Raw genomic sequence first — 16,220 nt, 5'->3', positions numbered from 1 at the left:
CCTCACTCACTTGTTTCGTTTGCTCCGGAGGAATATTTTTGGTGTTACAGGGTTTGACTTTCAGCGTGGGATTGTGCATATTGCACATCATTTACGTGTGTGCACGTAAAGCCGCCTCTCAGTACTAAATTGAGTTCTTTTTCGCTGCAAATAATGTCAAAATGCCGGTCTCGACGAGTATTCACGTGAAAACAGTCACTTATGTTTTAAGTGAACATAAACAGTTGAGAAAGAAAATGCATGTGTATGCAACAGTATAATGCATCCGTGCGTGATTTCTTAAAGTGACAGCAGCCTAATAAAACTGCTGCCAAATTATGAGATAATATTCAAATATATATATATGGCAGTTTTTCCCCATGGTATCAATGTCAAAATTGTGGCCAGTGAGTGGCTAGTAACTTTGGACTAACTAGCCACAGTAAAACGACTAGCCACAGTGGCTGGTGAGCAAAAAGCCCTGAGAGTATTAGTAGACTGTCTGCTTAATATCTGCTAACACTTTATTTTGATGCTCCTCCAACAGACATTCTACCGACAACTTTGTAACTACATGTAAACTTATTCTACTAACCCAAACCCTAAGCTAAAAGTCTACTAATACTCTGATGAGAGTTAGTTGACGTGTAGTTGCAAAGTAACTTATAGTTAGAATGTCTAAAGTGGACAATCGAAATAAACTTTTTACCTCATGATCATAGAATGAAAATTAGTAATTGCCTTATAACTCTGCTTGTCCCCCTTCAGATATTCATGCATGAAACTGTATTAGATAAGTTAGCAAGACTTGGTTTTCAAATGTGAAGAATTGCCTATGAAGCAACGAAGCATTAATCCATCCCATAATTTAGATTTATTAAATAATAGAAACATTGCAACAGCAATGATGCTAACACAGAAGTAATATAAGTGGCCCATTAAGAGTCTTGTTGACGCATATTGGACCAACTGGAGACGGGCCAAGGAAGTGGCATTCATTCCTCAGTTCAGTAGCATGATGATATAAAAACATGAATTGCTCTTTCAAAGTCTTAAAAAGAGAGAAAAGGCTCGATTTTAGAAAGAAAGAATGAACGATTCCATTAAATAATTGTGATGGACAATATTTGAAAAGAATGGGCAAGCATAATCGATTGATATGAAATGTATTCATTATTCGTTGGCTGTCAATATATGAATTTGATTCAGGAACTGCATTCATAAGAAAGCTTCCCCAAAACTATCTTATACCAAAACCTAAGACAAAGAACAATGGCGTACTTGTTCAGCACTGCTTTGCATTCCTGAACGTATAGGCCACTTGAAATACAAGAGTGCAATGCAAACAATGAGTGATCAAGAATTTAGAGTGTTACTTCTATATCACAAAATCAGATTAAGTTTCATACAAATGATAATATGTGTTGTCAATCAATTAATATAACATAAAATATAACCTTGGTAAATATGGTCTAAACCATGATGATCCAATCTTTTTTAGTAAATTACTATTAAGATTAGCTACTGTTAAGGCCAACTGTATTTTTGGAGGTGACTTTAATCTAGTTCTAGATCCTCTTAAGAATAGATCCTCCAAAAAAATCTCCTAAATCAAAAGCAGCAGCTATTCGGAGTCAAGGAAGGACTGACTTGGGGCTATATATGATGTATGGCGCAATCTCTATCCGGATCAAACTCTCTCATGTTTCTCTCCTAGCGTTGCTAGGAGAAGAGTGAAATGTTATTACAGTTTAAAATAGCTGTTTTCTATGTGAATATATAGTAAACTATAATTTATTCCTGTAATCAAAGCTGAATTTTCAGCATTTTTACTCCAGTTTTCAGTGTCACATGATCCTTCAGGAATCATTCTAATATACTGTATATAAATATGTGTGTGTGTGTGTGTGTGTGTGTGTGTTTTGTTTCATGCATCATAACTGAAAATAAAACTATTTTTGGCTGAACTATCCCTTCAATAGTTAGTTTGAATGGATTTGTTCTAGTTTTTTTTAGCAGACGTTTGTTAATCCAACTTGATGCAATGCTTGTTACAAAATGTCTATGTTTTTTGAGTGTGACTTTTCCTGTCATATACCCTGTTTAAATCCTTTGTCTGTTGTTAAGCCTCAGATGAAGGTGAAGATATTTTCCCTTTGTCAAAGTAGTGTGAGGGTTTTAAACTTGACAAGGAATGTTACTGAACGTTGTAAATGTTAGATTCCCAGTGGCTACTAAAATCAGGTGTCACTAATTTTGACAATCACCTGAATTCTTTTTAAATATTGTCTTCAAAATATTTCAGCAATGCCTGATGTATAGACTGCATTGTTGCTGTAGGTGACATCAACCTGACAGAATGTTCCAGCTCATAGTTTCATTTGGGGGTGTTTACTTTGCTGTTTAGTGTTGCTACCGCATAGTTTCGGTCATGCATTTATTTAAAAAGTTGTAACACTTTATTTTGATGGTCCACATTAGACTATACGTAATTTTGCAACTACATGTCAACTAACTCTCATTAGAGTAGTCAGGACTTGACATTTACACCCGCCAATCCGCCAAATGCAGGTGGATTTCAGCAGTGACGTATAACGCAGTCACTGAATTTTGTATATGATATATATATTTTTCAATTGTAGTCTTTTAAAAAGGCATCTGAAATAATAAACTAAGAGCAATGTTGTCAAAAATATTGATTTTGATACATATCGATATTGAAATATCTGCTTCCTCACACACACCCGCCTCCCCTCACTCACTTGTTTCGTTTGCTCCGGAGGAATATTTTTGGTGTTACAGGGTTTGAATTTCAGCGTGGGATTGTGCATATTGCACATCATTTACGTGTGTGCACGTAAAGCCGCCTCTCAGTACTAAATTGAGTTCTTTTTCGCTGCAAATAATGTCAAAATGCCGGTCTCGGCGAGTATTCACGTGAAAACAGTCACTTACCGTAATTCCTCAAATAAAGACCGGTATTCAAATAAACGCCGGGCCTCTGATAGTGGCCGGGGGCGTGGTCAACGCGGACAAATAAAGGCCGGTCTCAAATTAAGGCCGGGGAAAAAATAGTGTGAATAGGTACACTTTAAATGATTGTACACTCAGCGCTTGTCATATATCACAACTATTAAGTGTTTTTAACCACATGTTTATTTTAGGTTTCAGACATTTAAATAGATATGATTTATAGCAAAACAATAAATTTATAGTTTGTAAAATACACAATGGTGTCTATGGAAGCAGCAATAACAATCCATTCAAATATATTTGGCGACGTGTTTTATTCATATCAGATACACAGTGTAAGTAACTATAAAGTTTACTCTATTCTTCTCCCAGTTCACCGGCCACTTACTTTCATGTATTTCGGGAGAAACTGAAGAATTCACGCGCTGTAACTTAACAAATACAACAGGAATCTCCGAACTGCGGTGCCCATCTCACGTTACAGATCAAGATCATTTATAAAGGGTTTTAAACGACAAAACAAACTCACTCACACGGATTTGAGATTCAGAATAGAAGATAGTTGATGACATGGTAAGCAAGTTTGTTAATATTTAGAAATAAAAGCGCTACATCTGTCATATAGCGCTATTTTGGCTGTGGTGAACACGTGCCAAGCATGACGCGTCACCATGGAAACTTGGCTGGCGGGCGGGCGGGGATCGCGAATTAGAAATAAAGGCCTGCCTCTAATAAAAGCCTGCTTCAAATAAAAGCCGGCTACCATCTGCAGTTCAGGTAAATAAAGGCCCCGGCCTTTATTTGAGGAATTACGGTATGTTTTAAGTGAACATAAACAGTTGAGAAAGAAAATGCATGTGTATGCAACAGTATAATGCATCCGTGCGTGATTTCTTAAAGTGACAGCAGCCTAATAAAACTGCTGCCAAATTATGAGATAATATTCAAATATATATATATGGCAGTTTTTCCCCATGGTATCAATGTCAAAATTGTGGCCAGTGAGTGGCTAGTAACTTTGGACTAACTAGCCACAGTAAAACGACTAGCCACAGTGGCTGGTGAGCAAAAAGCCCTGAGAGTATTAGTAGACTGTCTGCTTAATATCTGCTAACACTTTATTTTGATGCTCCTCCAACAGACATTCTACCGACAACTTTGTAACTACATGTAAACTTATTCTACTAACCCAAACCCTAAGCTAAAAGTCTACTAATACTCTGATGAGAGTTAGTTGACGTGTAGTTGCAAAGTAACTTATAGTTAGTAGAATGTCTAAAGTGGACAATCGAAATAAACTTTTTACCTCATGATCATAGAATGAAAATTAGTAATTGCCTTATAACTCTGCTTGTCCCCCTTCAGATATTCATGCATGAAACTGTATTAGATAAGTTAGCAAGACTTGGTTTTCAAATGTGAAGAATTGCCTATGAAGCAACGAAGCATTAATCCATCCCATAATTTAGATTTATTAAATAATAGAAACATTGCAACAGCAATGATGCTAACACAGAAGTAATATAAGTGGCCCATTAAGAGTCTTGTTGACGCATATTGGACCAACTGGAGACGGGCCAAGGAAGTGGCATTCATTCCTCAGTTCAGTAGCATGATGATATAAAAACATGAATTGCTCTTTCAAAGTCTTAAAAAGAGAGAAAAGGCTCGATTTTAGAAAGAAAGAATGAACGATTCCATTAAATAATTGTGATGGACAATATTTAAAAAGAATGGGCAAGCATAATCGATTGCTATGAAATGTATTCATTATTCGTTGGCTGTCAATATATGAATTTGATTCAGGAACTGCAAAGAAAGCTTCCCCAAAACTATCTTATACCAAAACCTAAGACAAAGAACAATGGCATACTTGTTCAGCACTGCTTTGCATTCCTGAACGTATAGGCCACTTGAAATACAAGAGTGCAATGCAAACAATGAGTGATCAAGAATTTAGAGTGTTACTTCTATATCACAAAATCAGATTAAGTTTTATACGAATTATAATATAAGTGTTGTCAATCAATTAGATAATTTCATAGCAATCCATTTTGCAATTAAGCGTGTCTATTCTTTTCAAATATTGTCCATCACAATTGATTATTTAATCGAGTTATTCATATAAAAGTCATATTTTAAGATTGTCGCTGTTGTATCAGAAGGAATCAAATGAATTTTACACCCTTAGAGATTCACTTTTGAACTTTCCTTTCGATTCCGAAATACCATTTCGCCCACAATGATTTCAGTAATGCTGCATTCGGAAATATACAAACATATTGCCAGTTAGCCAACCGTGCACTATCGACCCTTCACTCAACAGATTTTGGCATCTTGGAAACCAAGTTATATTCTTGAACAAAAGAGAAACACAGATAGATGTGGGTGGATGTGTTAAAATGGGTGATCAACAGAGATAATGCATTAGATGTGGCAAAACAGGTTTTAATAGAACACTACTGGAATAACACAATTTTACAAGGAAGTTTTCATTTTAAACATTTCAAGGAAATAGTTTCCCCCCCTAAAAAAAGTGTTGGAATTAATCATCATGTTATGCTTGATTAACAGTTTTTGCTTACTCAACACACTGTAACATGATAAAGAAATAGTTTTTAATAAGATGCTGATTTTGTTGTACAAACCACAGTACAATAGTCCTGTTAAAATTTCAGTAAAAAAAAACCCTGCCTGTTGTGATTACTACAGAAGCTTGTTTCCGCCACGGAATAAAAAAGGTAATTGCAACTTAACACATTCTGACTTTTTTTTTTTTTTTCACCTCGCAAATGCGATTTTATATCTCACAATTCTAGTCATATTGTCACAGTGGGTTGCAGGAAGGCAGACGGAGACGAGGACACAACTGTGACACATATTACGAGATATAAACTTGCGATTGCGAGAAATTTGCAAGATTTTTTTCTCACAGTTGCGAGCTTATATATCACAATTCTGACTTTATTTCTCGCAGTTGTGAGTTTATAACTCACAATTCTGAGAATTGTTGTCTGAATTGCAAGATATAAACTCAAGAAATAAAGTCAGAATTGTGAGATAAAGTCGCAATTACCCGTTTTATTTTATTCAATTTTTTTGTGGCAGAAACAAAAATGCATTTTAGTCCTAAAGTGGGTATTTAGCTAATTGTGCTGCTATATTCCATCCTTTTAATGTTTTTCAATGTACATTATAAGATGACTCTTTAATTAATTATTTAATATATTTTTAAACAATAAATGTTAGAAAAACATTGTGATATTTTTTTTGTAAGTACATTGTCAGATTTTCACTGTAGGTTATATGATATTCATAATTCTCCTTTCAAAAGCCCAATTTTGTACAGTATTTTAGACGAGTATAGTATATATTTTATATATACATTATTATATATATTATATATAATCACTCTATATGGTAAGGTTAAGCAATTACCTTTTTTTACTGTAGCATTTTTTTTTTTTTACATTCTATTATCTACCATGGCATCACCTCAGTTTGCCCTGTATTTACAAACTCAATCAATACATAGATTTACACAGAATCAGGTCACAGAGAACAACACTTTCTTTGTTCTGGTTTGACAGCAGTTGATAGAAATGGGTGGGTTTGTTAACATAATTCAGTTCCACTAAACAACAGAAATGAAGACAAGAAGAATTAAACACATGCCTTATTGTATAACTTCTGGAGTATTGTGTATGATTCATTTTAAAAAATATATATGATTTGATTTTGATTTTGATTTGATTTTTTTTATAAAGAAAGTACAGATGGGTCTAAAATCACATAGCTGTCACTTACCTGTTGCACAAGCAGAAACAGTTTTGGAGTTCATCTTTTTGAATATTTTACACACTATGTATGTAACATTTGTAAATTTATTTGACACAGAGCAATTTTCACCCCTAGTAAATAATAACGCCTTTTTGAATGTAGAAAATATTTTTTGGAACATCCTGTTAGGGGTGGGCGATATGGCAAAAATATCAGATCACGATTTTTTTCAGGAAAATCACGATTAACGATTTTATCACGATTCTTTTTCATGTTGGTTTTACTATTTTGCAAGTGACTGAGCATTACAGCCAAACTAATGTCCCTATTTAAAAAAAAGAAGCCTTATAGGTAACAAAAGAAAAAAGAATGGCAGACATTTAGGCCAAAGTGGCGAAGATAAAAATCTTTATCATTATTTTCTTTGTTATTAAGAATTAGGAACAAAGATACACATTAAGCATACACAACTTAATATACAAATGAAATAAACAGTGCTTTATTTTTTCAGCTACAGTAGGGGTATTTACCAGTAGCATTGAAGAAAGTAATTAGGCTAAATGAACAAATACGAAAATAAAACACAGCATAGACTTCACTGTATAAATTATATATTGATTATTATTAAAGCTACTACTAAAGTTCTCAGTCAAGAGCAGTGAGTGATTTCCTCTTTGTGTTTTGTTGTTTTATTAACATTAAAGGGATAGTTCTCCCAAACATTTTAATTGTCATCATTTACTCTCTCAAGTTGTTTTAAACCCAAATAAGTTTCTTTCTTCTGTTGAAAATAAAAGTTTTTTGGAAGAATGTGGCTAAACAAACAGTTGCTGTACTCCAGTGACTTCCATAGTATATGTTTTCCTACTATGGAAGTCAATGGGGACCAGCAACTGTTTGGTTAGCCACATTCTTCCAAATAACTTTAATTTTCAACAGAAGAAAGAAATTAATACAGGTTTGGAACAACATTAGAGTGAGTAAATAATGACAGAATTTTTATTTTTGGGTGAACTATCTCTTTAAGGACAAGAGGCAGCTTGTTTACTAACTGGCTACTGTAGCTTTAACCCTCTGGGGTTGTTCGTTTAACAATCACACTTGGGGTGTTCGGGTCCAAATGGACCCAAAGGGCAGGATTCATATTTAAAAAAAAAAAAATCATAATTTTTTCTTTTTTGGTGTTTTGAGATATTTCATGATTTATAATTAATATTTATGCAATAATTATGACCCATTTTTTCCCATTTAACATAATATAATTTTTTTTTTTTTTTTTTTTATCAAAGCTGTATTACATTTTAGAGTGAACAGTGAAGCCTAGGCCTCATGAAAGCAATTTTTGAAAAAATATAGATGCCATCTGGTGGACACACTGAGCATTTTTATCACGCAATAGCACATTTTTACCACTAGTGGATTTACAGCTCTCTGTAGAAAGGCTTGGGGATTCTAGTGATTTTTGCAAATATATACCAATTTTTTTTCAGGTTGTTGATTTTTAAAATATAATAACAGATTCTCAAAGACTATTTTTGTCTTGTTTTTTGTTTGTTTGTTTGGTTTAAATGGTAATTTGAAGTGCCAGTTTTACTTTATAATACAGATTATTATAAATATATAATACATTTCCAATGGGGGTCATTTGGACCCGAAGGTCCTAAGTGTGAGTATTTCTTTTTTTTGTTTACAACCACTTAGACTATTCAAATAGGCTATTCTATTTGAATAGTCTGTGTTTTCATATTGAATAATCTGTGTTTTCATATTTTTGACAATTTCACATTCATTTCCTATGGGGGTCCATTTGAACTCGAAGGTCCTGAGTTTGACTATTTTTTTTACAACCACTTAGACTATTCAGATCCTGTCCCCAATTTTTTTGTGTGTTCACATACCTAATACCATAAAGGTCACCTAGTTTCGTAACATTCCGATTAAGCTGTGATTTTTAAAAATTCAAAACAGATTTATGTAATCTGAATTTATGAGTGTGTATAATTGTGTGTGTGTGTGTGTGTGTGTGTGTGTGTGTGTGTGTGTGTGTGTGTGTGTGTGTGTGTGTGTGTGTGTGTGTGTGTGTGTGTGTGTGTGTGTGTGTGTGTGTGTGTGAATGTGTCTGTTTTGCACTCTTGATGTTTTATAGATTCACCCCTTCACTGTTGTGTGCTTTTTTTATGGATTGTGGCTGATTTGTAGATTGTACGCACCAAAAAACTCTTTTTTCACATTTTTGCCAATTTCCCATTCATTTCCTATGGGGGTCCATTTGGACCCGAAGGTCCTGAGTGTGACTATTTTTTTTACAACCACTTAGACTGTTCACATCCTGTCCCCAATTTTTTTGGGTGTTCATATACCAAATACCAACAAAGTCACCAAATTTCGGACCATTCCGAAGAAGCTGTGATTTTTAACATTTTTTTATTTGAATGATTCGGGTCCATTTGGGCCGAACAACCCCAGAGGGTTAAGAGCTGCACGCGACGCGTCTAATATACACGCATTTGACACGCAGATTTTCTCTCCTTTTTTTTCTGTTTGCTTTCACTTTAGACATAACCAACTTTGTTTATGTAAACCTTGTGTGTATTTGACAATATTAGCGCAATAAGACTCGAAAGATAACTAATAACGTAGTCCAGTAAACAGACGCTGTTAGACAGGCTTTTAGTGCCCGTGTGCTTCGGGTGTATGCGCTCAGAAAGCACACGTCAGAACAGCGCATCAGCACGTGAATTACATGTTTAACCAGCAAGGCTTTAAAGCACATGCAAATAATGGACTTCTGTGAACTGCAGTGTCCCGTTCCTCTGCGTTAACATTTGTTGTATGTTGAGACGGACATCGGCGCCAGAACTGCAACTGATAAAATGCACGATACTACGATATTTCTTCAAAAGCAGATCGTGGAGACATTTTAATCGTCCACAACCGTGATATCGCACACCCCTACATCCTGTGACATTCATGTTCAAAAGACTTGGATTCCTCTGCACTGAATCACAACATTGAATATGATTATTGTTTGTTTAATAAACTGGAAAGGGTACATTGCATGTTCTGCAAAAGTACATTTATATCTGATTGTTGAAGAGGTGTTACACAATTGCCATGTTTTGAAAAGAGAAGGACACGTACATTGAAGCGGTTATAATCTGTCTGGTTTCTGTACAGTCGGCTTTGGTTTCTCCGCAATGATGTCAGGAGATTATTATTGTTTGTCGAAAGGAGTCCTTTCTGCATTCTTTTTTTGCCCCGTTTTATATCCTTGTCTAATGGCTTATGTGTCATCAGTTTGGAAAGTCTGTTTGGTGTGAAGTCACGATAAATGTAACTGCGACAGGTGTTCTGTTCTTAATCTAGGTTTTTAACATATGTTCCTGAATGCTTGAAATTCAATACATATCTTACACAATTATGTAGACACAAGCATGTACCTCTCAAGAAGCATCCTTGCAAACTTCTGCATCTTCAGCATTTTCATGCAAGTGATTTATTACATGGCGTGCGAGAATGATGTTTTATGAGCTGTTTTATGACTCTTTCTATTTTTTCAGTTACACCAGAACCCTCATTTACGTTAAGTCCTCGGGCATTTAAAATGATGCACTCACACTCAAACTAATTAACTAAGAACCTGTACTGTTCTATGTAGGTCAGTGGAAACAATGCTGTGATGAGCTCATGAAGATTGAGGAACCGTCTGCAAAGAAAACTGTGGTGACGTTAAAACAAGGCTCCCTGTATCATGAAATGGGTAAGAGCAATGTTGGAATGTCAGAAGTCAATAAGGTTTTTTTATTGTCTCTTATTCTAAGACATTGTACATCCTATACATTTTGAAAATAAGCCTTTTTGTATAATACTTGAATACACTGTTTTATATGAACAAACAAAAAACTTTAGTAGAGCTCAGTGTAACTGTTGACTAGGGCTGTCACTTTTGTGAAAAAATCCTGATCGATTTTTGAGACATAAATGTTCATTGAATCGATTGTAAAATCGATTTTCCATGTCTAAAGACGTTTCCATTTTCAACGCCAAATATAGGCAAATCCACGGACAACTAACAGGCATTAGGACGAACGTAAAGAGTGCGCTTGAGACGCGCACAAGTCAGCAATATTTCTGATGATTTATTGGCATGAAGTTTCGTGCACAATGACAAACAGGAGTGCAAGATTCTCGAAAAACAATAAGCATAGTGGACTGCCATAACATCAATGAAAAACATTACTGCAGGCTTCGACATGGCTGTGTTTACGATTAGAAATGTCAAACAAATTTCGCCTATGTAGGCGATTGTAGGCCGAATCTGTATCTGTATGCATGAGACTGTCTGAATACCGGCAGAATTCACATTTTTGTTGTAAAAAAAAAACACATTATGCAGAAGTATAGTATAGTTTGTATGTGTGTTTGTCAGAGCCTGCAGTTGCTGTGTGACGCGCGTTCGCTGCGGGCGTGTCGTCGTGACGAGCTGGACGCACTCCGAGAGAAGGCCGTTAAAATCGATTCCCTATTTTCGTTTTCGAGACTTGTGTTGGTTGGTCCGATCGATTGTGCAATCGATTTTCGAACGTAAAGTGACAGACCTACTTTAAAAAAAAAAAAAAGATCTATGTACGATTGGTGAAAACCAGACAAACTTATACATATTATGTTTCTTTTCACAGTGTGTTAAATATATTAAAAGGATAGTTCACCCAAAAATGAAAATTCTGTCATTAATTAAACCCGTAAGACCTTTTGCGCACAAAATGTATTCTCTTCACTTAATAACATTAAGGTTGAACCACTGTAGTCACATGGACTATTTTAAAGATGTCTTTACTACCTTTCTGGTCCTTGAAAGTGGTAGTAACGTTGTAGTCTATGGGGGTCAGAAAGCTATCGGATTTCATCAAAAAGATTTTCATTTGTGTTCCGAAGATGAACGACCGTCTTACAGGTTTGGAATGAGTAATTAAAGGTGCTCTAAGCGATGTCACGCGTTTTTTAGGCCAAAACATTTTTTGTCACATACAGCAAACATCTCCTCACTATCCGCTGGCTGCCTGTCCCCTGAACACACTGTAAAGAAACGCGATCTCTGTAGACAGCCCAGGCTCCACAAACAGCAACAAAAACAAACTGCGGCGACCCGCTCCACGAAACATAACAAACTGTTCCAGCCAATGACCGACAAGAAGGGTTTGGGGGGTTAGTGTGCAGATGAGGAGGAGGGAGGGTCTAGCTACCCTCCGTTTTGTTTGACAATAGTTCGAACGTCAACAAGAAGTGACGTCACCCAGGATCGCTTAGAGAACCTTTAAAGGCAATTTTTATTTTTGGGTGAACTAACCCTTTAGGTTACTCTTTTAGCTTTAAATAAATGGTGTTGTATGTGTTTTTCTGAGGTGAAATGTAAGAAAGTTAAATGTACAAATAGTGTTTTGTTTTAAGGGTGAGGTAGGGAAAACCTGTCACTCACATGAGATCGACCAATAGCAAACCACAACCATCCAATCAATCCCCAATGGACAATATCAAGCCCCGCCCTAAGTATTTTCATGTTCAAGAAGCCGTTTCACAATAGGGAATAATAGACTATCGCAACTTCTGTTTCATGTGGACTTGAAAAAAATCTCATATTTAACATTTAGAATACATACTGTACTGTATATATGGGTTTGCTGACATTGGGTCTGTTTCAGGAAGACAGCGTTTTAAAGAGAGTGCTGTATGTTATGATTAAAGCCATTTTTAGCAGCATCGTTTCAAAAATATGCAGGCATACAGTGTATTTGCAAAAAAAATTAAAATTGAATTGTAATATTTACATAGTTTGCTGACTATATCCAAACAACTAGATCCAAACAAAAGTTTGAGTAAACATTTATTTAAAAACCTCAACCAAACAGTAACCAAAAATAATTTAACGGTAAAATCACATTTTCAATTTTGCATTATTATTGTTAATATTTACAATCAAACGGATCATATTTTACATAATACATACAAATATAAAATATATTTATGAGACTGCTGGCTAATAGCACATGTATTATTATTAAAATAAATGATTGCCATTGCAAAATAATTTAATGCACCAGAATCGTCCATTGCAAAAAATATGTATTGTATACAGTTTGATATTGTTGGACTAACTGTATAATTTTAATCTAAAGCCTTATGCTTCATATAAAAATTTTTTTTGTCACTAATTAATTCCCTTTCTGCCATTAATATAATTTAATAATTTTGAAGAGCTATTATTCACTCTAAAATGTAAATCCAAACTGTTACATGTTACATTCCTGGATGTGTGTTTTTTTGTTTGTTTTGTTTTTACACAAATGGAGACTAAACTAGGTCGTGGTATCCAGATGCAGCTGCACATTTTGATTGAATCTTCTGTTATGCATAACACACGTCCTGAAAATACATATACTACCTTTCTTTTGAATTTAGACATAGTATGATGCTAATTTAAGCATAGTGCACATTAAGCACGCTGCAATCACCCCACCTTGTAGGGTGGAGATCCTTTTCAGAGGTGTAAGTTGACCGACAGGTGAACCGAGCGCGAAGCCAGACGTGCCGTCAGGCTATTCATTTCATATTGCTTGTGTGGCTTATATAGCCATTGAAGTGAGATACAATATGTTGTATATGACATATTATGTACAGCATCTTTAGACTGTTGTTCTGTGAAGATCATACCAGAACAGAAAGAGCCAAGAGAGACAAAGTGAAAACAATGCATGTGGATCATGATGTGTTGACTGATTAAAAAAGCATAAATCCACAACAACTATATAGAAAAAAGGCAATATTGTGTTCACTAACTGCCTATGTTAGTGCTCTTATGACATCCATATGACTTTCTTACTTCTGCAAAACAAAAAACAAGATATTTTAAAGAATGTTTGAATCAAAATCTTCTCGAACAAGAAAATGTTTTGAGGGCATGTGAGTTTTTTTTTTTTTTTTAAGTGCCTGGATAAATCATTTATAATAAACACCGCAATATTCCATAAAACAAGAATTTGCATTTCTTGCAAAAAGAAGTTTTGATTTTATGGTGACTTTAAATGATAAAATGTAATAATTAGGGCCGTCATAGTAGACATAGTAATACTTATATTTTTAATGCCATTACTTTTTTTTAAAGTAATTTATTTTAGATATAAGTTTCAATCAGTTCGTTGTGATTATTATTTTTTATCACTACATTTATTATCATTATTTTTAATATTTAGTCATGTTTATTAATATATTTTAAATGTTTTAATGTAAAAAAATCTATATTTATTTATTTATTTATATTAGGGCTGTCAATCGATTAAAATTTTTAATCTAATTAATTACATACTCTGTAATTAATTAATCTAAATTAATCGCATACACAATCTTACAATGTTTACATGGTACAATTTCTGGTAAGCTACGTTTTTATTATTATTGCTTGACACAAATTTCACGATTTCAATTTAATTTAATTCTTGTGATTTGATGCAATATTGACTCATTTGGAGAAATATTAGGTACACAAGATAGGCATTCATTTTTCTCAAGAAAAAAAAAATCTCACCCAATGCTGTAAAAATACAGAGAGCCATATCAGCTGGTAGTATTTAAGGTTAAAAATAGCTCAAATTAAATATAATGTGTGTTTATTACAGATAACTTTGATATAAGTAAAAATATAATACATATGTAATATAGTAGTAGGCTACATAAATTTAGAAAAATACTCTCTATGGCTCTTTTTTTATAGCCAACTATAACATGCTATATGGTCATGAAATGGCTTTCCTGAGGTAACTTAGGCTAAATGTTATGTGACATAATTGTTCTCCAGCTGTTTTATTGACCTCTTTTCGCGGTTGAAAAACACTGATTGATCGAGGAATATACATTTCGGTAAGTTTTAGGCTGCCCTACTGTATCTTTCAACATTGGTCATTCGTGTTTATTTACTATTAGCTAGAGATGATCGGTTCACGTGCCGCTATAGGGATCTGTCATGTCACATTTACAAGCGCCAAAACGGTATTTATTGTTTGATTTTCGTAATAAAATTGACAGAATCTGAGAGCTGAGATTTTTTTAATATCATAAGTAACGTGCTCTGTCTTGTCTGTTTCCGTGTCCTCTCTTTGGTGCGCGATTTTTCTGTGCGTGAGAAAATGGTTGTGTGACGTGAGAGCGCGTGAAAAGTTACAACCAGAGCCGGCCCGAGCATTTTGGGGGCCCTAAACAGAATTTGATTTGGGGGCCCCCTCCCACTGCGCGGAGTCACCTGTGCTTGATGATTATTGACACAAATATCACGCAATATAATTACAAATATCACGACACATTATAAATGAATACAGTGAGGTTGTATTAATACAAAATAAATAGGCCTACTTAATAAAAAATAGATAGCCTACTTGAAATAATAACTTTTTAACTTTAACTTTACTCTTTTACTAACTCTTTGAAACTTCTCAAAACATATCAAATAAATTATTTGCTAAATAATGACAAAACTGAGAAATCAGAAACATAATAAGAGCAAGGGTTCAACAATGACAATTATTGTTGAAAACTGTTGAAAATATTATTATTTCTGAACTGTCTCGATACAGTGTAACTGTCCTCAAAATCTTTTTTTGATTATTATTGTAACAGACTGTTGGATTGTACATGACAGAATCCAACAAAGTCTGTTACTATAATACCGGTAATGATGTACTGGCGCTCGTTGTATGTGTGTATGCAATGTATTAGTGGCCAGGGGGCCCCAAGCAGGCGCTTAGTTCGCTTATGCCTCGGGCCGGCCCTGGTTACAACACACACACACACAAGCGCGCTTTCTCTCAGACACACACTCCTGGATGCTTTGCATTGATGTGGTACTTTAGAGTTGACGAACTCCGTTTGTTATAAGTAAATGTTCCAAACAATGATCCAAGCAGCGCGTTCTTGTCTCCCTCCTTCTTTTTACATGAATGGTGGCTACGGCTAGAACGGCTCCGCAAACGTCAAAACGGAATGGATTAATCTGCGTTATTTTTTTTAACGCGTTATTTCTTCTCAGATTAATTAATCGAAATGAACGCGTTATTTTGACAGCCCTAATTTATATATATATATATATATATATTAAATAAATATTTGACAAAAATAAAATATTTGTACATTTGAATATTTTTATGAACAATTTTCACAAAATCTCTAAAGCTAACAGAACTGTAAAATGTACATTAAAACTGTGATTTAAAAAAGTAATTGGTGACATATTTGCAAAGTCGCTAACTACGTGGTTTCTTAAAAGTGTTCTTTGTCTACTTTTTTTTAAATACAGTTATGCCGTCATCCACCCAGACCAGAAACCTTCTGCTGCCTCTGAACAGACCGGTTTCTTCTGAGATCCAAAGCCTGCTGTCTACCTATTATAATGACAGGTGATAAAGATTCAGACAACTGTCACACAAGCACATAAAAACACGGAC

At 34.7% G+C, this 16,220-nt stretch overlaps 1 protein-coding gene across 1 annotated transcript in view; it reads left to right on the top strand.

Moving 5' to 3' along the window:
- The window catches only part of rtknb (rhotekin b), a 41,595-nt gene that overhangs the window by 15,792 nt on the left and 9,583 nt on the right, over window positions 1-16,220 (top strand). Inside the window, exons 11-12 of the mRNA XM_056258336.1 lie at window positions 10,391-10,492; window positions 16,073-16,172. Of these exons, the coding sequence (XP_056114311.1) occupies window positions 10,391-10,492; window positions 16,073-16,172 (202 nt within the window). The remainder of the gene's footprint in view (window positions 1-10,390; window positions 10,493-16,072; window positions 16,173-16,220) is intronic.

The sequence above is a fragment of the Rhinichthys klamathensis genome, unplaced genomic scaffold (genome assembly GCF_029890125.1).
Source record: "Rhinichthys klamathensis goyatoka isolate OS25496 unplaced genomic scaffold, OSU_Roscu_1.1 h1tg000150l_1, whole genome shotgun sequence".
Taxonomy (NCBI): Eukaryota; Metazoa; Chordata; class Actinopteri; order Cypriniformes; family Leuciscidae; genus Rhinichthys; species Rhinichthys klamathensis.
This window is presented reverse-complemented; position numbering and strand designations above follow the sequence as displayed.